Here is a 23,590-nt window from a genome sequence, read left to right on the forward strand (position 1 = left end):
GCCTTAATTTTAGCCTACTTACGTTTAAAAATGTACCTAAAAAAAGAAACACGATTATGATGTCCCTTTAAAGTTGGATAAGTACAACTACAACCAAATGCAAGGTTGTTTTTTATTATTTTTTATATGCTGTTTACACCTGTTTACACATTCTTTAAACACGTATGGACCGTAACAAGTTGAGAAACAAACTAAATAACTAAAGAACTCACATTCTTCAGTTACAGTAGCTGCATCTTGCAGATGTGAATATACCTCACTATACCGTACATGTTTGTTCCTTGTTGTAAGATAACCCAGTGTGTCCTTGAATTGACAAAACATGTCATTTGGCACAGTCCTTTCAAGTCTCAAATATCAATTAACTGATGTATGGAGATGGTCTGTTGCTGTTCTTTCAGCCATGCAGCCTATGAAAGACATCTGAGGGAATACGCAAATAGTCGACAATATTGATTTGGCTTCCTTTCTGCTGTTATCTGCACTTTCGCACAGACAGTCCCACAATTGATTCAATGTGATTTTGTTACCCTCGGTGTAGGATGTAAGAGGAAATCAATACTTCCTTCCAAATCTGTAGTTTTTAGACTGCTTATTTGATATTGCCCGAGGATGTTGAGATTTTACAGTTTGTGAATCATTTTGTCGTTTATTGCTCTGGTGATAACCATCAGTGGGGATTAAAGGGAGAGAAATAATTGACATGATAGTGTACAAATAAAGTGATTTAAAGAAAGGAAATACCATTTAATATGTGTAACATTTAATATGTGTTCTACATGATGTGACCAAAATTCTTTTTTGTAGCTGAATATTTTCAAACAAAACCAAAAATCAAACAGTCCACACTTTTAGAATAAAAAAATTGCATGGAAATCACCAATGACAACACAGGCCAACTTATTTATTGAGCAGGGCCATTAAGATGAAGGGGACAGTTTCAGTTCAGTGGTTGTGGTGTGGGATCCCTCTCCTCTCTGACATAACAATGGATTAGATGTAATAAAAAGGAAACAGTTGGGAGACTCTAACAGATTGCTGGGGTCAGGGTACTTCCCCTTCATCCCCAAACTTCGCCCTAATCCAAAAATAGCGGGCAAGGAAAACCGATCACAAAAACAACCACGCTCCCTTCACTCAACAGAATTATTTTATCCCTAGGATTAATTGCTCAAGGATTTGCTGGGTCTCTGCGAAGTTAGTTGAACAAGTAGTACTGAGGGGAGATTTTGTCCACACTAATCCACCACCATGTTATACAAGTGTCTAATGAAACTATGTGGGGGCTGCAAAACAGGAAGTGGAAAGCTGTTATTTAGTCGCATCGAGCCGAAAGACAACCTGGAGGCATGTTGTTAAACCTTGAACAAATCCTTCAGCTAATGCACAAGATGTGGTGGGGCTTTCTTTGTGTGATACTGATTCATAAAACTGTTTTAAAATATATATTTTTTAACAAACTGGGAAGAGATCCATGACTGACTGCAAGTTATTCTACAAAATAAAAAAAGCCCACCTCCTCATCAGGAAAATGTTAACATCTGCACCACAGATGGGGGGAAGGCTGAGGTTATGAATCTTCCGGAGGAGGTTGTCATGACAACCACATCCTCAAAGGCTACGCCATCACGTTGAAGCAATACAGGGAACTTGATGTGAGCTATTCTGGGTTATTAGGTCACATCAAAATCACAATGTTCAGAAAAGCGTAATTAACAGGGTCATTGCTACATCTGGCAGGAAATCAAATTTAAAAAGGGAGAAGCAATTTTAACCTAATTTGATGAGCTAAAGGGGGGGGGGGGGGGGGCAGGTATGTTCAAATACACATGGAGACAAACAGACTAGACAGGAGCTGCTTTTTTTAATCTCTTTAGCTGGAAAAACCTCAAAAGAGCTGCGGATATCATATATCCCTGTGCATCATCAGTGAAGCAGTGCCTCAATTGCCTAAGGGAAAATAATCATATATAAACATGGAGTAGCATCTGAGATCCTCTTTATACATCAGTGCCTCACACACACACAGAAAACAAAAGGACAATGTGTTTTAATAATGTTTGTGTGTAAGAAGTCGGAACACTATTTAAAAATCCAGAAGGAAAAAAAAAGTCATCTCACACTGGGTGTTAGATGTAAATATGAATGGTTGGTCAATTTCAACATATTCATATATATGTATACAATATATAATGTAAAGGCACTTGTGTTGTAAATCATAACAAAGTCAAAATAATTTCCCTGCACTTAAATGGTATAAAATCCTCAGAAGATATTGGAATATCTTCAAATATATTAAGCATTAAAGGCACTCATTTCTCTCATATCAAAAGCAAAAGGTAACTGAAATCTGATTATGGTTATAGACCTTCAGCGAGACTTAAAAAGCGAGGATTCACAGTATGAAACAAGCCATAGTAAAAATCCAGAGATATAGTGTATAAACAGTAGAGATGTATATTTTACAGAGCCACCATTCTTACAGTTTGCATATTAGGACCAGTCTTCACAAATTGTGGATTAAAGAGTCCTAACTCAGACAGGTTGTGAAGCACTTCATCACAGCATCCCTGTAAAGAAAAAACACAGAGAAAATGTCTTAATAACAGCATTAAAAATAATCACATAAAGAGAAATAGACAAAAAAGCAATGAAGGAATGTTGTGTTGTTCTGAAACAATAAACCTGAGGCAAAATTTTGTCATGCGTTTAAAATGAAAGGCGACAAAAAAAGCCCTTGCGCCCTTTGTTATGATGATTTGGGTGGGGCTCGTCATGAATAAGTGAGTGTGTTTTGGCGGGGAAGCACCACATGTTCAGGGTGATGGGGGCTCCCTTTCTCCAGGTACTCTGTGCTGAGGGATGATGCAATACGAGCGGTCACCATGGTAACCGCACATCCTCGTTGCCTGCTCCGTTTCCCCTCACAACGTGTGCTCTTGCCGTCGGTGTGTTGCTATGCAGACTTCGCCCGCAGCCACAGTCAAATTTCGGTGGAGGAGGTGTGAGACCGGTCAAGGTTAAAAGGAGAAGGGGGGATCATAAGCAGTCTGAGAGGGAGGAGGGGAAGTCGGGGGACGGACGCGAGAGACTTGCTCCTCCAAATGCTCTCGTTTGTCTCTCTGATATATAAACAAAAAACGCTCAACAACACCAGATCCCTCATGTTCTTCCTCTAATTCAGCCTCAGGTCTGTTTTTATATAATCACTGGAGGCTTGGTGCTATTTTTGCTTCCCCAAAAACTGCATGAATAAATGATCACTCTCAGAGACTTTTACCCATTTCTAATTAAATATCAGAGCCGTACGGTGCTGTGGGAAGTGCACATGCAGCAGGTTTTCCTACCTTGGTGTGCAGGTCTGAGAGGTTATAAATAGGCAACAAGGTAAAATACATTAAAGGATCAAGTCCACTGGCCATGTGGTGTTGTGGCTAGCCAGGTATCACAGTTTGTTTGACGACAGACCGGAGAGTCGGAGAAATAAAAGGTCTGTGACCAAAATATTGCTGGCAAACAATAAAAAAAACAAATGATCAAAACTAAATTAAATGAAAAATGGATTACAATAAGAAGCTTAGGAAGGGGGGACAATAATGTGTTGACAAAAAAATATAATGACAAAGGAGTGACAAATATATAAGTGATCATAAAAGCCAGTCCAAAAACTAGAAGTCCAATTTGCATTTCTCTATAGGAATGTGATTTTTGGAAGGGTGGCACGGGAAAAAGGTCTTTGTCTCAGCTTTGTATTGTTGTAAGCATTCAGGCTGGGGGAGGGGGAAGTCGGGGTAGTTATGGGACGTCTCTCAGCTGTCAGGATGGATTATAGGGTCGCCCAAATACACAAGGCACTTAGTGAGGAGGGGCTGCATGGGGGCTCTGGACCTCGCACCAAATGAGATATAACCCTGCTTACAGCTGGACTGACAAAACAACATCACACCTCGTGCTTGTTTTGGGGAAAGCATTGAGGTGGTACACCATATGGAGCAATTTGAGAAGTGAACACCTGAGTATTTTCTTTCAATTCAAATTCTTTACAAGGGTGTGATTTAAAAAAAAATCAATCGCTGTGAGATTTCAAGGCTGTTTGGCTCTATACTGAAGCATTATCTATGATCAAGACAAAGCAAGTAACCTGTGAGAGAGACTATAATGTGACTATGAGATTTATATCCTTGCCTCTTACGCAGGACAGCCTATTTAGGTCTTGATCTAATCAAAATATTGCATTGTGCTTTAACCCTTTAGAGCTTAACATAAGCTTGTCACGAGTAATCTAAAAGCTACATTGGGAGAGAAATATTTTGGTAAATCTGGCTGAAAGAGCATTATTCCATGAGAAACGATTCATTTAGATATTATGGATGAGGCAATCGGCATCACAGGGCTAAAGCACAGAGGAGTGTGAAACAACAAGCTGCCATTTGCTCCACACTAAGTGCCTGCACTAGTCGTAGGGGGGGGATTACAGCCATATGGTGGAGGCAAACAGTGTTTGGAGGTAAATGAAAACATGTTTTCATTGAAGGGTCGCTCATAATGTTCCCTACAGTTTGTTGTGTGCTGCAGTGTGGTGTCATTTGTAGACAGGTTGTTGCTCTTATAGATGGACTTAATTCAGTAAGCAACACATACAACTGAGAGGACGGATGCACATCACCTTAATGTCAATGCAGGCCAAAGTTAAATCATATTATCATGTTGTCTTACCTGGCAAATGGAATGTATGAGATGCTATACCTGAAACAGAAAAAAAGAATACCAAGTTATTGACAGTAGAATAAGACACTAATTCGATAGAGGAAAGTACTAACATATAATGAGACTGTCAAGCTCTACACAAACTGAATGAAGATAGTCCCAAAATACAAAACCATTAGTATTTATTTCACATTACACAGTGACTGTAATGTTTCCCTTAGAAACAAAACCAAACCACAAAGAACGCAACACTTAAAGTAAACTTAGGTATTATATTAGCAGCATAGCAGTGGCTGTCTGATGAACAGCACACCAAAATGTAAAATATACATTTAAATACTCCACTGAGCAGTAATCATTGGTCTGAGGGGTCTCTGGTGTTGCTTAGCAAAGGGATTAACCAAACGTGATTGGGAATGAATTGGATACACTGTAATCTTAGCACTAATGATTCCAGACAGATTGGTAGCCAAACACTGAGTACAACAAAAACACGATACCCTGTGCTGGAAATGATTACAGCAGAAGTTCAGCACAAAAAAGCCCCTGATCAAACACCTAATTTCTTCAAAATATGTGAGGAATCTGGTACAGCAGTTGAATGATTAACTACAGCCCAAGCCTGAGCATGACTGCTATCTTATTTCTGGATGTCTGAACTAAATAAATAAATCAAACAAGTAAGTAAAAGCTACCAGTGCTGTTTGGTTACTAAAAACTTCCTATTGCCTGCCAGCTCTTTACTGAGTCAGGGTCAGTCAGTAGTGCTCCACTGTCATATGGTCACTTCACAGCCTGAGCTCAGCCTGAGGACTTTGCCCACCTCTGTGTGGATCAGTGGCGACGTCTTATTACAGAACCACCTTCACACAGACGTCTGAGTGCCTGCGCGCGTGGGAGTGCACTATGCCCCCAGACTGTTAAGAATGAGCTCAATATGTGTGACTTGTGGTTGCCATGGTGATGCCTCTGAGAACGCAAGCGGAGCGGAAGTGAATGTACAACATGTAGGTGCAAAAGCAGTCCAGTTATGAGGCGGATACAGTCCTGCTCAGTGATGCGGTGAAACTGTCCGTTCCCTTCCTCCTGAGTTACAGGGGGGTTTCTGTTTCCATGCACTTTGACAAACTCAAAGACTTTTGTTACTGCTGTGCAAATATGTTCAAATTAATGAACGTACAAGTGCTGACATGCCCACACACATCACTCACAGGTCTTATTATTCACTGCTGTGTTGAAGCTTAACCTCACTGACCCTATTACTATATATGTCCTCTTTTCTCAGTCGACCAGGCTGAGTTATCTACAAGATTCAGAAAGCCAAATTTAAAACAAGTATGAACACTAGGGCTGCAACTACCAGTTTGAAACTGTAGTAAACTAACTTATTTACATTGTTGATTTAGTCTAATAATTGTATTTTTAATCCACCCAGAGCCAAGGCCATGTCTATATTAGGCGACTGAAATAAAACCTTGTAAATTAATCAAAGAGTAGAAATGAAGTCTATATTTAGGATATCATATCTTCTATACAACAAATGAAGGATAATAAAATTGTTTGACTTTATTTTCTTCCTATCTTAACACAAGATAAATGTAAATATACACATGCAGTTATTAAACTGAACACAAGGTGTAGCATTCATGTGTGAGGGGACATAGGTAAGCTCCAGATAATGGGAATCACATGTGTGGAACAGGAAGCAAACAGTGTGTGACCGTGTTATGGAAGCATGTCGAAAAGCATGAAGTATTGGCTTGTTAAACTGAATTTGCTGAATGGAATAATGACACATGGACAATGCTGTCACCTGTTTGTGTTATGCTGAGCATGTGTATATTGTGTTGAGAATAAATGGATCGCCAAATCCAGAGATAAAGCACACTGGACATTGGTTTATTGTTAGCCATATTGTGGCATACTTTGTGACATCAGCAAATATCATATCGTTGCCCAAAGAATCACATTAATATTGTATTGTGATTAAAACTGTAATTTACACCCTTACATTAAGGACCCAGGGGTGCCATGTATTCTCACTGGGCCATTCACCTGTGATTTTAGCAGCAATGACCTCAGAGACAGCTGGCAGCCACTTTGTCTTGTGTGTAAACAACACAGGTGACACCTGTCTGCCTCTACGTCTCTAAGTAGGTCCACACTGATCCTGGCATTGCCTCTTCCTCTACGGGCCAGAAATATACTGACCTACTGTACCATGATGCCTGGCAACGCGCCAACCAGTCATCTTACAACATGACTGACTCAACAGGTATGTTGCTTGGGGAAACTAGGGCAAATCAAGTTTCCGTACTACATTATGTGCAATGTATTATCATTACATGGAACTTATATAGGACGACATTTATGTGTTAAAGTTTGAGTTAAAAAGCTTTAAAAATGCTAAAAAGATATGTTGCTCCAAAACTGGGAAATTCAGTTATAGTGTGGTTGAATGTGCAAAATGTACGTTTATCCATTTATAGATTTAGCCGTGCACATGCCAACAGTAGTAAGTCAGCTTAAAGCATCAGCAGTGAGATTAACTCAACTCACAGATATTTATTGCAAGGCAGAGCAGCTGGGGAAGAGTTCTCCATCACGGAAAGACGGCTTCGTCTGAGTAGGTGTGAGTGATGAGTAAATTAATTGCCAACTGTGCTACAGTAGAGAGATGGCTGGTCACACTTACCATGTCATTGCCAAAAACTGCAGAATACAGAAGATGATAGCCAGCCCTTTTTTGTGCCACTGTGAAAAAAATAAACACAAAATGGTCATTCTAATAGTTAAAAACACTGCCCTGAAACAATAGACTGTAACTGGCTTTAAAACTATGTATCATCCACTTACCCAAAACACTGCACAAAGTGTTAAGACGAGGCAGAGCTGGTGGAAGAAGAAAAGAATGGTTATTTTTGTTCCTGCTGGCCGAATGACGTTTGCTATCCAACACTTGATTTCTTCAGAACTTCACAGAAAATGTTGAATTCTGAACAAAAAAATGACACTAAATCTGCCAACAGAAAACATCACCAGGGTCAAGCTGAAATACTTTACCCTTGAAATCCTTTAAGATCACAAAGTGGGGAGCACCAGTGCTTTAATTGAACCTGGCTTTCTAATCCAAAGTCAGAGGGCTACAGACCTTTTACACCCTCAACAGTAGGTGAAAGCAGATACAGTGTAGATGCACTTTGGTCTCATGTCAATGACGAATCAGAGAGAATTGCTTCTAACACCTTCTGTTACAGGGTGTGGACTACTCTCCAATATACAGTAAAATAAAACATAGATAGTCAGAGAAGCATCTGGCTCAAAGTAACAGTAAAAAGAGGTATTTACCAGCATAACAATGGTGGCTATCAGTCTCGTTGGCTCAAACATGCGCTTCAGCTGTTTTAGTGGTCCCATTAAGAAGCAGGTGCTTTAAAGGAACAAAACACAAAAGTTTAACATTTTAAATATCAGTAAAAAGGAAAGTTGACCTGTCGTTTAAAATGTTAATCCATGAAAGTATTGCAGTCATGTTTTGTCTTCTTATCCAGAGCTAAACATACATCACTGTGGTTTATATATGCTTACACACACAAACATCAGAACTCTGTCACCGCCATAAACAAATTTACACTACATGTTGCAGTTATTGGGGGTTAAATATTTCATGCCCAACACCACGATGACAAATTTAAAACCTCCTACATGATGCATGTGTGACGTGAGTAAATGTAACAAGACAAAGGCTTTCCCCGCTGACGAGGCACGCAGCTCTGGGCTCAGCAGAGCTGAGTGGGTAGAGGGAGTCTGTGTAGCGTCACATCTGTTAGATGAGACACCAGAGTAGTCCGTGTTGACGCAGGCTCTTTCTACTGCTCTGCCGAGAGGGATGGATGCCGCTCAGACACTAATGATATCCACACACATGCTGCTGATCAGGGAGTAGGATGACAGCAATATGCTGTATTGATTAATGTCTAGAGAGTAATACTAATACAAAAAACTTTGATTAAACAGAGGATTCGTCAGCTCAAGTTTGATTTAACGCTAGATTCTCTATGGTTACTATGGATAAAGAGACAAATGGAGACACCCTTAACCAGCTTACTGTGGTTAACATATGTGCCAAATGAAATTTATCAAGTTGAAGTGACTTTTCCACAGCCAAACTATTTTATTATTTGTCAAAGCTGGATTGACTGAAATAAAACACATGTGAGAGATATGCATTGTTTTGTTATTACAACACTTGCATGTCATACGCATCTCCCTGTAATCTTCTTGCAGCCAAAGGCACATGAAGATGAAAACTGCATTAAGCTCTTTAAAATATGACACTATATTGCTTCGCATCTGCAACCTAGGCTATGAAAGCAGAAGGTGACCCAGTTTCTTGACGCTTCTAAACCTTCTGGACATATGATACCTGAAAATAGAGACTGCCCCTGCCTGAAAAAAAAACCCCTCATCAATGGTTCGCTGTCAAAGACATCATGATCAGATTTAACCCTTGGATTATCTTGACTAAATAATCCATAATGTTGGGATACCCAGTAGGCTGCTGATATCTGGTGATAGAAGATACAATTCTAATCTCACTGAAACATTGCATTACGACAGTCAGAACTGCAAACATTAAGGAGACGTCAGCATCTATGTGTCAATGTAGCAGCACACAGCCGGATTTTATAACGACGGGTGAATCAATGTTACACTACAAAAAAAACCTTTTAGATTTGTTTTAGATATAAAGTTTAACTCATTGTGTTTACTGCAAGTTTGGTTTTGTGTAAAAATGAATAATGCACAAGGACATATTAGATATTGCCTGTGTGTGAGTGCTGTAATGACAGATTTTAAAATATGATGTCCTGTCACTGGGAAGGAATTAACCTTGAATGCTTCTACACAGAGGAGACATTATTTATAACTGAGAATATGAGAGCAAATATTAATGTCTGGTCTACTTGTAGAGAGAGACAGCAAAACAAACAGTTGGGGGACACAGACAGCTGGTCTGTTTCCACTGATCATTGTGTCTTTATGCCTAATCATTTCCTACTGACCTTCAAGCGGCATACAATTAAGCTGCAAGGCTGCAGAATGAATAGTATAATAACAGAAATCACAATTAAACTTAATTAGGTGCAATATTACTCCTTTGCAATTACAGTTGCTTGCTCTGACAAAATTGTGCGATCCCTATTCACAGGTAAACCTGCCTAACCAATGTTTGTTAGCACGTAGTGATTAGCAGTCTGTGCTTCCCAAACAAAGTTGCAGCTGCAGGCTAGAGCGTTCTCACCACACCTTTTTTAATGCTCAATATTAACAAATGTGCAAAGGCAGTATCTGTTAATTTAGATTGTAGTAACACTAAAAATGTACAATTACACTGGTGCGAATCTGATTAAATAATGGAGATTATCATTTTCTGGAGCAGAACCAGTAGTCATCACTGTTTATATCTTAAAAATTCAGAATGATAACATCTCATGGTTTGTTGGGCACTGTGCTCCAAACTCTGAGCAACAGGTGATGATTTCACATGATGGTAAGACAGTAAATTACAGGCATGATTACTGTATTTCATGTGCCTTCTCTGTGACCAGCTGAGAAGCAACACTTGTGTAGATGTGCCAGGCAGTGCACCACACTGGTTAGAAAAATATATCAAGACATTACATTTATGACCTGGCAAACTGAGCTGGACTGACGAGTCTTACCTGGCAAGAGCTGCAACGTTCCCTAGTGTGTAGAAGACGGCGAAAAGCTTGATTCCATTTGGAAGGAAGAGCAGTGCTGAACCCTGTTAAAACAGCAAAACAGTCTGTCAGCTATACAGAATTGTGTCACCACACTTTAATATAGGGGTAAAAGCCAAGTAGCTAAATAGATTGAAGTCTTACATTTTATATTATTTTTTTAATTGGAACAAACCAAACAAACACATCAAGGACTTCTGTGGGCTGTACAATGCCTTTTCCTGAAACATGATGGGCTCCCCCTTGTGACAAAACACCATAAGACCTTGATAAAGAGTCACTACCTGAGTGGTGTTACACCTACATTCTCTATTTGGATCACTTTCAGTGAGGAAGACTTGTGACACTCTGAGTGTGAACATTGCACTGTAAGATGGATGTCGTTTAGGAAGCAGGGTTAAAAAAAAATAAACCTTTCACAATATGCAGAAACTAAACTTTTACATTAGTGCTGTAATTTATTGGGGGTTGTAAGGACACTCAAGTAACTTGCAGCTAATAAGTGCAGGTCACAGACGGAGCAAATTCTGGACATTACTTACTTCTACAAAAAAAAAAAGGAGAGTGGGATTGTTTTAAAACGTATACATAAAAGAGAAGTTAAGAGACTTTAAGATGTAATGTTTGTTGAGAGATGTGCAGAGATATCTTGACTGTGTGAATGTAACCACCCAGACCTACACAGGGCCTGTTGGGGCTCTGTCAGTGTGAACTGTCACTGTGCGGTATTATCAGCAAGTGTTGCCTGTGACAAGACTTCCTGCCATTAGAACGGCAAACACACTACAAACTGAAACGTTCAGCTCTTTCCTTATATAAAGCAACTTTTATGTGTTAATTAACTAAGCATAAGTGACATGTGTCAATCTGTTTAATCTGCAAGTGCAAGAGGGGCATTGTCAGTCAGCTATGTTAATACAGCACAGGGAAAACTAACTTGGATAACTGCTGACAGCATTAATAGTATTATGCACGCTCTGCATTCTCTGCATTCCCAATGTCAATATGAAATCAGTCAGAGCATAAATGCTGCCTGTTCAAGATAAAAGGCTGAGACACTCACGAGTATTGAACACAGGATGCCTCCAGCAAAGCATATGACGAACCATTTCACCCTGGTGCTGTAGCTGAGAGTGCTGGCATCAAGGACCTGGTGAGAACAATGGGAGGATGTCACAGGACAAACCTAATGACCCGCAGAAAAAAACCACAGGCTTTCTATTGGTGTTTTAACCATGTTGGCTGCAGCCAAGCAGATAACACCCAGCCACGGTATTATCTTAAAACACACAGCACAAGTTAAAGGCACAGAGCATTACTCGGTTCACTGAACACAGGCAAATGAACCAGTAAAACCAAAATATAAAGTCGACAGTAGTGAAGTAGAGGAGAGAAATTCATAAATGAAAGCAGTGGAGACTCTGGTGTGTTCACGTTGCAACAAGTTAAAAAGTAACGTTACATACACGAAATATAAAAACACAATGTTCATTTCAGGACCTTACCTCATTTCCTCCTCATCCGAAACGCATGCGAAAAGTGTAAATAAACAAACAAATACAGTTTATTAAATGTTGTTGGGACTTTAAGATAGCTGGCTTTAACGTATGATAAAATGATATCGAAAATAAAATCTGGTAATGACACTGTTATGTTAGCTAACGTCTATGGAAGGCTACAGAGTTAACGTTAGCATAAACTGACATTTCACTCAAAGCTAACGTTGCTAACTAAACTAAACCACTTTAACGTTACTGGCAGTTATCTGAACGGTAACGCTGAGTCTTAGACATGAAACGAAACAAGCACAGTGCTGTTATTTATTCACTTTCATCCATTTAACGTTACACAACGTTAGCATTAGCAGCTGTCATACAGTAAGCTCGCTAACGTTACCTGTGCAGTGAGACCCAGCTCTTCATTATCCTCTTGGCCGCTTAACACACGACGAAGCTTGTCCATCTTTAGAGGCTAGCTCACAGAGCGGGCAGAAAGTGGCGAAATTCGAATTTCTATATTTCCAAATGTAGCTACGTTTACTGTTAATGTCTGCAAGTTTTGTCAGTTAGTGACAAGTTTGACTTCCTGCCTTCCTGTATGATGCTTTCTGTAAGCGCTGATCTGGAGCCAGTTTGTACGTAGCCAGTGTTGGCTAACGTCTCTGTGGAGGTGTTTAAATAACGGACCGTAGATCAGCCCGTGAAGGCGACTTCACCAACCGCACCTCCTCCTCGGAACTGTTGCTGCCTTCCAGTGCTGTCGGAAATAATGGTGTTACACAATAAACCGCGCACAAGCGAAAAACCAGAAGTTGTTTTTTGTTCACTTGTGCACAAATTCATGTACAGGAGTACAAACTGATGCATAGACAGCAACATAAATAAATAAATTACATTTACATTTTACTATACCAGACTTTCTGTTATATATATGTCATATTATAATAACTTAAAACTTAAAGGTCTCAGTGTAAACAGTGCTATGTTGTTGAAAATCATTAATAAAGAGCAGGAAAGTTAGTTTGGTTTTTGACCATTTTTTCCCATAAATATGACGTTTCCAATCTTATCATGACTAAAATATAACAGTGCATCAAACATGTTTATTTCAACATTTATCCCAAGTTTTTTTTTGTTTTTTTTTTTAAAGTTTGTGACATGAATCTGAAATATTCTGGTGTACATACGGCAAAAAATAAATGCCAAATAATCACACTAAACACATCACAAAGTAGCCTATTATGTATATGAAAGATACTTCCTTAAGGTTGTTATTTATGCAGTATTCATCACAATTTTTCCATTCTTTCTCCCATTGTATATCAATAAATTAGAAGACAAAAAATATCTTAAAGAAGGGAAAGTGACATAACTTATTGTGTTCGTAATATTTCCTTTAATATATTAGTTCTACCAGTATAAATATTTTCCACACAGCCTTCAAAATTAACGGGTAATTGTACTGCTTTGGATTGATAGTGTGATGGCATTTCGGGTGTGATTGACTGTTGGTCCCTTTCAATACTTAATTTAAAGTAGCAAGGAGTTGGGAAAACAACAACAGCAACAACAAAAAAGTATATTTATTTAAACAGAGCTATACAATTCTTTGAAGCTGATCACTCTGTTATATATAACCTGCATCAGTGGCCCTTAAAAACACAGTATTTTTTGTTTGTTTTAGCCTATTAACTTGTTTCACATATTGTTTTCATTTTTCCATTTCTCCATACCACTGTTGTTGCTTTTCTGTTACTCTGTCGCCATCTAGTGGAGCTATGACGACAAGGCAATATACAACTGGCACAGTCAGTACAATGTCTGCTTTGCTGTGGCCTCCTGTCATGACCATGCTTGGTAGTTATACTAGCTTATCTTGTGCAGTGTTTTGACTACTTCCATGCATAACTTTAGCTCTGGCTAACCCATGCAAAAGACACTGGGTGTCTAACATTATTTTAATACATTTTGGAGGGGAAAAAGTTGAAAATTGTTCACATTTTTAAATTAATTAATCCATTTACTTGACATTTTTTCAACTGAATTTGATTGAATAAATCCTCAGAGGTCTTACGACTGACTGTCTGGCATGCCTACTGGAAAATCACAGAAAGGTTTTTTAATTTCTTGTTCCACCTGAGGTTTCCATCAATCCTGGAGGCCTAAATGCCATATTTTAAATTTCAGAATACAGTCTGTCAGCATAAAACATTATGCTGTGTGTCAAGGCTGTATAATGTTGCCTTGTCTTTATCGACAACATACTGGTAGGTGGCGTCAAACAAGATACAGTTATGTGAAGCTTTTGACTTTGGGTCACAGTGTCCTCCTGCAGGACATAGTCATTGACTTGGCTATTTATGTGTATGCTAGAAGAAATGTTTATTTTAATGATCCTTAAATGCAGAGCGATTACAGACACAAGAGTTAGCAAACATAATCGAAAGGAAAGGGTGGCACTGAAAACACAACAATTATTCTGACAGCCCTCATCAGTCAAGGAAATCACAAGTTATATTAGCCTTAAAATGTTTGCTACAGCAGACTATTAAAACTGAGCATCTTGTAGAAAATGTGCAGCAGTATCTGTAAATACATTATCAAAACTTCCTCAGACACAACAGTGAGATAATCCTTCTAACTCTTTCAATAAACTTGCACAGTGTGTATTAAACATCATGGAGACTGCTGTCACCCCACATGTCAAGAGACACATTAGGGTCTAAATATGCAGCATTGGTGTTTCAAGAGATAATTGCAATACCAAAATCAAAGTTAGATACCAGCATGCATGCAAAATCAAAATACTATTTATTGAAGCTCCGCATGTCCATGTGTACAAGTGTCCTTAAGTAGGACATTGAACCCCACATTGCTCCTGATGGTCAGACCTGCACCTCACAAAGGTAGCTCCCTGCCATGGTGGATATATGAATGGATGAATGGGCAAATTGTGAAGCAGTTTGGATAAAAGTGCAACCATTTGCATTTTGTGACTCAATGGTCTGCCACTTTATGGCGACTGTCTCATAGGCACAGGGGGACTGGGGCATTATTTCCCTCACTAACCCAGGTCAGTGAAGTTGTAGTAAACCTTGTATTCATGTATGCAAAGTTAAAGAGTCCTATTGATGCAGATCAATATGAAAAATTCAAGTCGGGATGAAGGTGTTCCATTGATCCAAAGTTTTTACAAGCTGATGTGCTTCATGGAAATGCATCAATTTCAGCTTAGTGGCACAAATGATTCCCATCTTAAAGCCCCTGTGCACCCTGAACTCAAACACTGCTTATTTAATATTTATGTGTAAACTTTCCATACTGTAAAAGAGCATACCAGTAATATTCAACAACCAAATGACAAAAACCCCAGCAGTTATAAACATCTGATTTTGTGAATACAACATAAGTCTCTCTGCGACACATGAGCTACTTGATAAGAAATCCAGTATCAGGTGGTTGAGATTCTCCTCTCCACAGGCAGAGGATGACGATCTGCTTCAGCTGCAGCAAAAGAGAGTTTAAGGGAGGGCCAGATATCTACATGCGCAGCATTCAGAGGACATCCCGGCTCTTGAGTGTTCAGTCGTTCTCCAGACTGCACAACAATGTGGACGTCGCCGCCAGTGCTCTCGCTCCTGTCTGTTGTATTCTTCTATGGATGCAAGTGCGCTTCAGGGTTCGTCTGCCCGAGGATCTGCCGCTGTTTCACCAACACAATCAGATGTAACAATGTGACAGAAGGATCAGCGCAGACGATAAGCAGCAGGGATAAAAGACTGTAAGTTGACACTACTGAGGTGGATTCATGAATGTGGTAGAGACTGCGAGGTGGTGAGTCCATGATGTGATTGATTTACTGTGACTGAGGCAGTTCATTGAAGAGTGGTCAGTCTTGACTGATAACTACTTTGTTGGTCTATCTTTGGTAATTCATTTGGCACTTTAATTATGACACGTGTTATTCATTTATATCTGTTTATTGATGCAACTAGCTCCTGTGATAAAGCCATTACCAAGGCCATTCCGTGCGTATTTACGCATGGAGCTGGGATCCACCTGAAACGCGCTGGCTTGGTTACATGAAATGCACTTACATTTAGGTTAGATACAGCGATGCTAAAGTAAATATCACATAATTTAACTTTTCCCCCCAAATTTGATTAGATCATATTTTAATTTGTTCTGGTGTATTCGATTCTATCCTGGCATACAGCACAAATTATGTCATGCAACTTTACAAGCACTGCTGTGGTTAATTTGTTGGAACATCCTCTTAGCACTTATTCCAAGTTTAAAAGAAAGACCAGTGACACCGTGTTGGCGTAGTGATGATACCTCAAGAGGTAGTTTACCACCTATAAAACAAATCCTAGTGTCAGTTTTATAGTCTAATAGAGGAAGATATCTAGAGTGTTGCCTTTGATCACCCCCAGCCATTAGTAAGTTATTTATAGAAGATGCCCCATTGACAAGAGGGTTTATAGTCATCTATCTAATAAGACGAGGTCTGTGGTGCATTTCTGTGTATGGAGTTTCTATCCATATGAGCAACTGGGAAGCCCATATTGGTCTAAATGTAGTCCAAACCAGTTTTTCATGCAACTTCTTTTCTGCGAACACACTGGAAAGGCATTCAAAGAATTGCAGTGTTGAGGCATAATTTGTTTCTCCTCATGTTCTAGTTTTTTTATTTTCCTGAACCATAACCATAGAACATCAGTGGTGCTAAAGATAAATGAGGGCTGCTTTATAAATGCAGCCTTGTTTATCTAGGAGGAGGAATCCTCCTGCTGTGTCATTATAAATGTATGTATAAGGCTCCTATATAGACTAAAAGTTGCTCGGCAAGTTTAGTAACTGTTAGCCTTGTTGTGTGCCTGTACACCTTGTCATAAAATCATAACAATCATAGCAATAAAATAAAAGACATGGACAGACTGAAGGATATCATCTTCTGGGTAATATTGATATTTCCCATTTCCAGCTTTACCTTATACAGCAAAAGTACCACCACACACCACACTCTATTGTTGGGAAACAGAGGACCCTGCACGTGTGCAACTTAATTACCTGTGAAGAAAATGTCAAGCTGATCTCACACGGTCAAGTGCGTCCTCTCAGTCTATATGGTTTTTGGGCATCAGCGCTCACTTTTCAAGTTTAGCAGATTGTCACGAGCCTTGAAGGTGGGGAATCTTGACCTCTCCTCTGCTAAATCACAGAACCTTGAGTCACTCCTGATAAGTGTCCATAAACACCAAGGGCAGCAGCTTCATGCATGTGTCAAATGACACCAGCACCTCTCACACTCCAGGAACTTTGTGATTTGTCGAATGATCAAATAACAGTATTTTTGAGTGATATCATTAGTTTAACATGTCAACTGAACATGTAACAGCTGAAGTCAGGAGGTGAGCAAGTGAAACAGGCTGGATGGCGAAGTTTTGTATGCCTTAAAGGCAGTGTGAAATACAATGAGAACCTACAACTTCAATGCCGTTGTGCCCACGAGGAGACAAATGATCAGTGTGACTGGACAGGCTGAAACTTAACCTGGAGGTCATGAAGTTTATTTTAAAGATTTGAGACTAAATTTAAAGCATTTCTGTATTTACACCTACAGTAGCTATGATTTCAGCATTAAAAAATCCTCCAAAAACATCCACTATGCAGTTTATTTAAACCCAGTTGTCATGGTGCTTTAAGACAACTTACTTAAGATGCATTTGATTATCAGATATTTTTAATTAATGGTGCTTCTCCCTATACCTTTTTCAGATTTCTCTATCACTTGCCATTGCACACGATCTCTAGCCATTCTTTTGAGGGTTTGAAAAGAGTCCAGAGAATGTAAGTATCAATTAGCCTCCACTGACAAACTTGTTTAAATGATCTGACATTTTGTCATATAACTGCAATGAAAGTTCATGTTTTCCAGTTTTCAGACAGGGATTTTCTTTCCAGTATTCATTAAACCATTAATTGTATGTTTCTTATGTTGCAGATATGTTGAAACTTTAAGTTTCTTTTGGTTCAGTTTTCAATTTTATGTTGTGACAACACTTGTGGTTAGGTTTGGGCACCAAAATCATTTGGTTAGGGTGAGGAAAAGATCATGTTTGGCTTAAAACACCCACTTTGGTCACTCCAAACATGGCTGGACATGTCCCAAACTGTTGTTAAGCTGCTGTCTGAGGCTTGGCAGCTGTCTCGCCTAGGGGTCACAACACCCACCATCCCCTTCCTGGTGAGAGGCTCAGCTCATATACATGTAATCTATATATGTCATAAGCGTGAAATGTACAAATGTAACATATGTGTACTTTGTAGAAATGAACAATGCCAAGATTCTATTCTGGCGACTGGGCAGGAATCAGTCAACTAGCCTCATGTTACAATGATAAAGCACTGTCAGCTAAACTGATGCAACCCCTCAAGTAAGGAACAATTATGAAAATGGGTGCATTACCATTTCCCTGTATATGTAGAGTAAGAATAGGGCTATGCATGTAATCATGTAAACTGTTATCATCCCTAACTTTGCATTGTTTTTTGTGGCCCCATTAATAAAAAGTTTATGGGCATCAATGGGCAATCTGTCTTTTCTTTCAGTGTTATAAAGGTACATGTTCATCTGATGAACTGCTTTGTTTCTGCCCTAAACTCAGTGAGATTGCTCAGAGTGTGACCCTGGAAAACATTGAGGCATTAGCGTTTAACAACCTTCTCAACCTCTCTGAAATGTGAGTCTTTTTTTTGTGGTTATCTGAGTCAATAAAAGTCCTGGCTACTACAATGTAGTGGAGTTAAAGCTAATGTTTATATTGCTTTGCAGCTCAATCCAGAACACCAGGAGTCTCATGCACATTGGCAGAAGGACATTTAACAACCTTCCCAAACTACATTACTTGTAAGAGACCTCAAAATATACAATTTTGATTTCTATATATGTATTTTGTTTAAGATATAAAGGTTTCAAATCCCATATACTCAAGACTGTGTTTCCCTTTACTTTAACAGGAGCATCTCAAATACTGGGATGAAAGTTTTTCCTGATATTACATCCATCAATTCTCTTGAATCAGAGTTTATCTTGTAAGTACATGTGTTGCAAAAGTTTTAGATACTTGTGACAAATAAAAACAAAAAACACATCATGTTGCATTGTTATAAACTGTCATGCTATTGCAGGGATATCTGTGACAACCTGTATCTACTGGAAATACCTCCAAATGCTTTCGCTGGCTTGACAAAAGAATACGTAACAATGTAAGTGATGCAAGAAATTCACTTTAATTGCTTTACACTGTCATTTAGTTGGAGACAAAGATGAATATTTCTCACCTTTAATCATAACAATCTTGTGACCGCTCACAGGAACCTGTACAACAACGGCATCAGAGAGATACATGACCACGCCTTCAACGGGACAAAGATAGATAAACTGTATTTTCCCACATTTACTTTTCCTTTTAACAGAATGATGTAGTTTCTCTCACAGCATTCAGCTTTTTGCTCCATTACCCTGTGTCTTGTAATTTCAGGGTATTAAAGAATAATCGAAATCTCAGAGTGATCTACAGAGATGCTTTCAAAGGAGCCACGGGCCCTGGAGTCTTGTAAGTGATATTTTTAATCCTCCTGAAAGTCACTTAATGCAACATTTATTTGCTTAGATTTATTTCGGGGCGGCAGAGGGAAGAGGATGTTTGTCAAAGTGACCGTTTAAATTGTAGACTAGCTTTTTATGTCTTGATAGATTCATTGCTCAAATTCTTCGTCCAGACTTGAGAGACAGTGAACAAGATAGTGCTTTGTGGCGTGCGCTTCTGAGCAGCTTTTCTTTCCATCTTGCATATAAAGATATGTAATATACTAATATAATAACAGCTGATTTTGACTGACTTTGCGCTCCGTGGCAGTGCACAACCAGCTCATTGGTCTGAAGAGGCCTTCTCAACCCCCACACAGTTGTATTGTTCACTATGTTCTTTCACAGGGACGTGTCTGCAACAGCTCTTACAAAGTTACCACCACAGGGACTGGAGTCAGTGCTGGTGTTGTTAGCTCAGTCAGCGTACGGCCTGAAGAGTCTTCCTCCTCTGCAGGGACTGTGGAGCCTACGAGAAGCCCATCTCACCTACAACAGTCACTGCTGTGCACTGCTGAGCTGGAACACCCACAGGTGACTAACACTGTGCATATAACAGGCTGATCTAAAGTAAGCTCTGCCCCACACTGCTGTTTCAAAGCACCTTCTAACGTGTGTATCACAGTAAAAGCAATGATGGTGACAGATTGTTTGATGATTTCCTTCCTTCTCTTCAGGGACCTTCCCATTATTCCTGCATGGAGTAATGGCTCTACATACTGTGATGAGAGTGACCCATCGGCAAGGTGCTTTCCTGTGTATAATCTGCTTTTAAATTAAAGTCTGTGCAGTAGTTGGTGGTTAATGAAAAGCTTTATTGGCAGAATCTTTGATTTCAAATGACACCACTCTCTAGTTTGGCTTTGACTTCTGAGTTCTTAAGATTAAGATGAACTAACCAGAATTATTTCCTCTCTTTTTTGTCTTCCTCTTTGAAACCAGTGTTCAACGTGTGATTGGAGGTTCAGCAGACACAACCCTACTTATGGATGTGCCGTTTTTCTCAGATGCCGATCTGTTTGTTGAGGATGAAGGCTTTGGAAACGTGAATTTCCACTATCCAGAACTGGACTTCTGTCAGACCCGACCGACTTTGGTTTGCACGCCTGAAGCAGATGCTTTTAATCCCTGTGAGGACATCGCAGGCTTCAGTTTTCTCAGAGTTGCCATTTGGTTCATCAACATCCTGGCCATCACAGGTAACCTGACGGTGCTCCTGGTCACTTTCACCAGCCGGACCAAGCTGACGGTGCCTCGCTTCCTCATGTGCCACCTTGCTTTTGCGGACCTCTGCATTGGGATCTACCTTCTGATGATAGCTACAGTTGACTTGCGCACACATGGCCACTACAGTCAGCATGCTATTGAATGGCAGACAGGGCCTGGCTGTAGTGCTGCAGGATTCCTGTCTGTGTTTGGTGGGGAGCTGTCAGTCTACACGCTTTCCAGCATCACTCTGGAGCGCTGGCACACCATCACCAATGCTCTGCAGGTAGAGCGCCGTCTGGTACTGACACAGGCGGCAAGTATAATGGCAGCTGGCTGGCTCATCTGTCTAGGGATGGGCATACTGCCCCTGGTTGGTGTGAGCAGTTACTCCAAAGTCAGCATGTGCTTACCCATGGACATAGAGACGCCTCTGGCTCAGGTCTTCATCATAATTATCCTGCTCTTCAACGTGGCTGCCTTTGTTGTCGTGTGTGTTTGTTATGTGCTGATCTATCTGGCTGTAAAGAACCCAGAGATCCCTGGAAGAAGCGCCGACACCAAGATTGCAAAACGCATGGCTGTGCTCATCTTCACAGATTTTCTCTGCATGGCACCCATCTCCTTCTTTGCCATCTCCGCTGCATTCAAGGTTCCCCTCATCACGGTCACGAACTCCAAGATCCTGCTGGTCCTCTTCTTCCCCATCAACTCCTGTGCCAACCCCTTCCTTTACGCTATCTTCACCAAGGCTTTCAGGAAGGACGTGTATCGGCTTATGAGCACCTTGGGCTGCTGTAAAAACAAGGCCAGTGTTTATCGCATGAAGGCCTACTGCTGCGAAGACGCACTTAAGAGCAACTTGCGATCCAAAAATAAAAGATCCGGTGCAGGAATGAGGCTGGCTGATATGTCACAACAGAGCCATCACCTGAAAGACGAGGGAGAGCTCACCTGAAAAAAAGAGATTTAAAACTTTTTTAGTCTGTTAATAGGACAGAAAGTGAGCATGTACAACTCATGCTGGATTTGGAGGAAATCGTTTGGATAAGTATAAGCAAATATTATTTAGTGACCTCTGACAGCTCCAATGAATGGAAGGGAAATCTGGTTACTCTGCTGTAGCATTGGGTGCCTTTTCCCATCATGCCTGCAGTTCAACCCACTGACTCAGCCTTTTTCTCGGGATACATGTGGACTCGTCTAAATGTGAAAAACACAAGTATAACTAATAGAACTGACGATGGCTTAGAGTCTTGGTAAGCCATACCAATGTGACCACCACTCAGGACATCAGTTCCACTTGTAGTTTTCCTGCTTGTAACCATGAGCAGATTATGAGACTGTGGGACCCTGGGCACAGATATGCCAAAGTTCCCACCACCACTACATAGGAGCAAGACACACAGACTTTGTGGTGGTTTTGTGTGTCTTGTTAGTTGTTATAGATGTTTTTGTGCCTTTGTGTCTCTTTGTGGTCATTTTGTGTCTCCTTGCGCTCAGATTATATCTCTACGAGGCAATATGACATCTTTATCGGTTGTTTTGTGAATCTCTATAATCCTTCCTGGCTCTTCGAGGTTGTTTTGTGTCTCTTTGTGGTAACCTTGTGTCTTATTTGGTCACTTTGTGTATGTATGTAGTCAATTTCTGTCTCTTTGTGGTTGTTTTGCTAATTTTTGTAATTATTTGGTGTCTCTTTGCAGTTCCTTTGTATCTCTTCATAGACTTTTTGTGTCTCTTTTTGCTCATGTTGAGTCTCCTCCTGGTCAGCACATGTTAATTTGAGCGACATTTTGCAGTTGAAGGACAGGGGTGCCTTTGGGGCCCTGGGCATGTACCAGGTAGACCTGTTCTGTAATCCATCCATGCTTGTCACATGTCCAAATGTCACCTGTGAAAAAGTCCTGTGGCTAGGTGGACATCCATTAATAGAAATCTGCAAGAAGGAAGCTCAAGAACAGCCACTAAATGGACCCTCACTGTGTTTGGTTTTTGTTCTAAATCTCAACATTTAAATGGACAAGAAGTCTTAAAGTGTACCAAAGAAACTGAACATTTTATTCCATGATTGTGTGATATGACTGAAAGCTCCAGGACAGCTACTAAATGGACCTTGTGTTGAGACTGTTTAGTCAAATAGGAATCCTCTCTCAGTGTTCCTCTTCATCTACAAGCAATTGTTGTTATCAGTGGTGAAAATGGACCAAACCATGGCTGCCTCTGTCGATTAATCACATTCCTGTTAATAAATCATGTAAATTAAATTATTTGGTTCATTCTGAGGTTGGATTAATTTGTTTTAATCAGGATTATCTGTGACCAAGGTTAAAACTAGAAGCTATGTTAGAGTTGACCACGTGGGGGAGTAGTTGGGCTGACAATTTAAATGCCACCAGGGTTTTTGTTTTTATTCTGAGGGTTTTTGAGATAATGTTACTGAAGATAAAATATATCACCTACCGTGTCAGTCTATGTTGTTAGGCTACATACATGTGCATAATGCTTGTTAGAAGATAATATGGTAAAATCTATTAGGTATATTTTTCTGTCTAAAAGAAAGAGAATAAGAAAACACATAGTTTAGGAAAAATAAAAAATATATAAACTGTGAAACTTAAAGACTTTTGTTGAGTGTCATTTGGGGTTCACTGCTGTATTTTGGTTGTTTTCAGTATTTTATTTCCACACTCAGTCCCGCCTTCATGGGATCCCTCCTGTGACGTGGAGAGAAGTTAACTTTTTTCTCCCCCTCTCCA

General features: G+C 39.9%; 2 protein-coding genes across 2 annotated transcripts; one reads left to right on the forward strand and one right to left on the reverse strand.

Moving 5' to 3' along the window:
• Positions 1–1,842: 1,842 nt before the first annotated feature.
• sft2d1 (SFT2 domain containing 1) lies at positions 1,843–12,640 on the reverse strand. Its single transcript, XM_050070610.1, has 8 exons — positions 12,369–12,640; positions 11,536–11,622; positions 10,434–10,516; positions 8,056–8,137; positions 7,564–7,599; positions 7,403–7,461; positions 4,717–4,746; positions 1,843–2,570 (listed from the first exon to the last, which is right to left on the reverse strand). Exons 1-8 carry the CDS (start codon positions 12,432–12,434, stop codon positions 2,531–2,533), a joined length of 483 nt encoding a protein of 160 aa, XP_049926567.1. The 5' UTR covers positions 12,435–12,640; the 3' UTR covers positions 1,843–2,530.
• A 2,785-nt stretch (positions 12,641–15,425) lies between these two features.
• Positions 15,426–23,401, forward strand: lhcgr (luteinizing hormone/choriogonadotropin receptor). The gene is made up of 11 exons (XM_050070595.1): positions 15,426–15,752; positions 17,753–17,824; positions 18,643–18,717; positions 18,810–18,884; positions 18,995–19,069; positions 19,166–19,243; positions 19,352–19,420; positions 19,519–19,593; positions 19,974–20,159; positions 20,303–20,371; positions 20,568–23,401. Exons 1-11 carry the CDS (start codon positions 15,580–15,582, stop codon positions 21,787–21,789), a joined length of 2,169 nt encoding a protein of 722 aa, XP_049926552.1. The 5' UTR covers positions 15,426–15,579; the 3' UTR covers positions 21,790–23,401.
• Positions 23,402–23,590: the final 189 nt, after the last annotated feature.

The sequence above is a fragment of the Epinephelus moara genome, chromosome 19 (assembly GCF_006386435.1).
Source record: "Epinephelus moara isolate mb chromosome 19, YSFRI_EMoa_1.0, whole genome shotgun sequence".
Lineage (NCBI taxonomy): Eukaryota > Metazoa > Chordata > Actinopteri > Perciformes > Serranidae > Epinephelus > Epinephelus moara.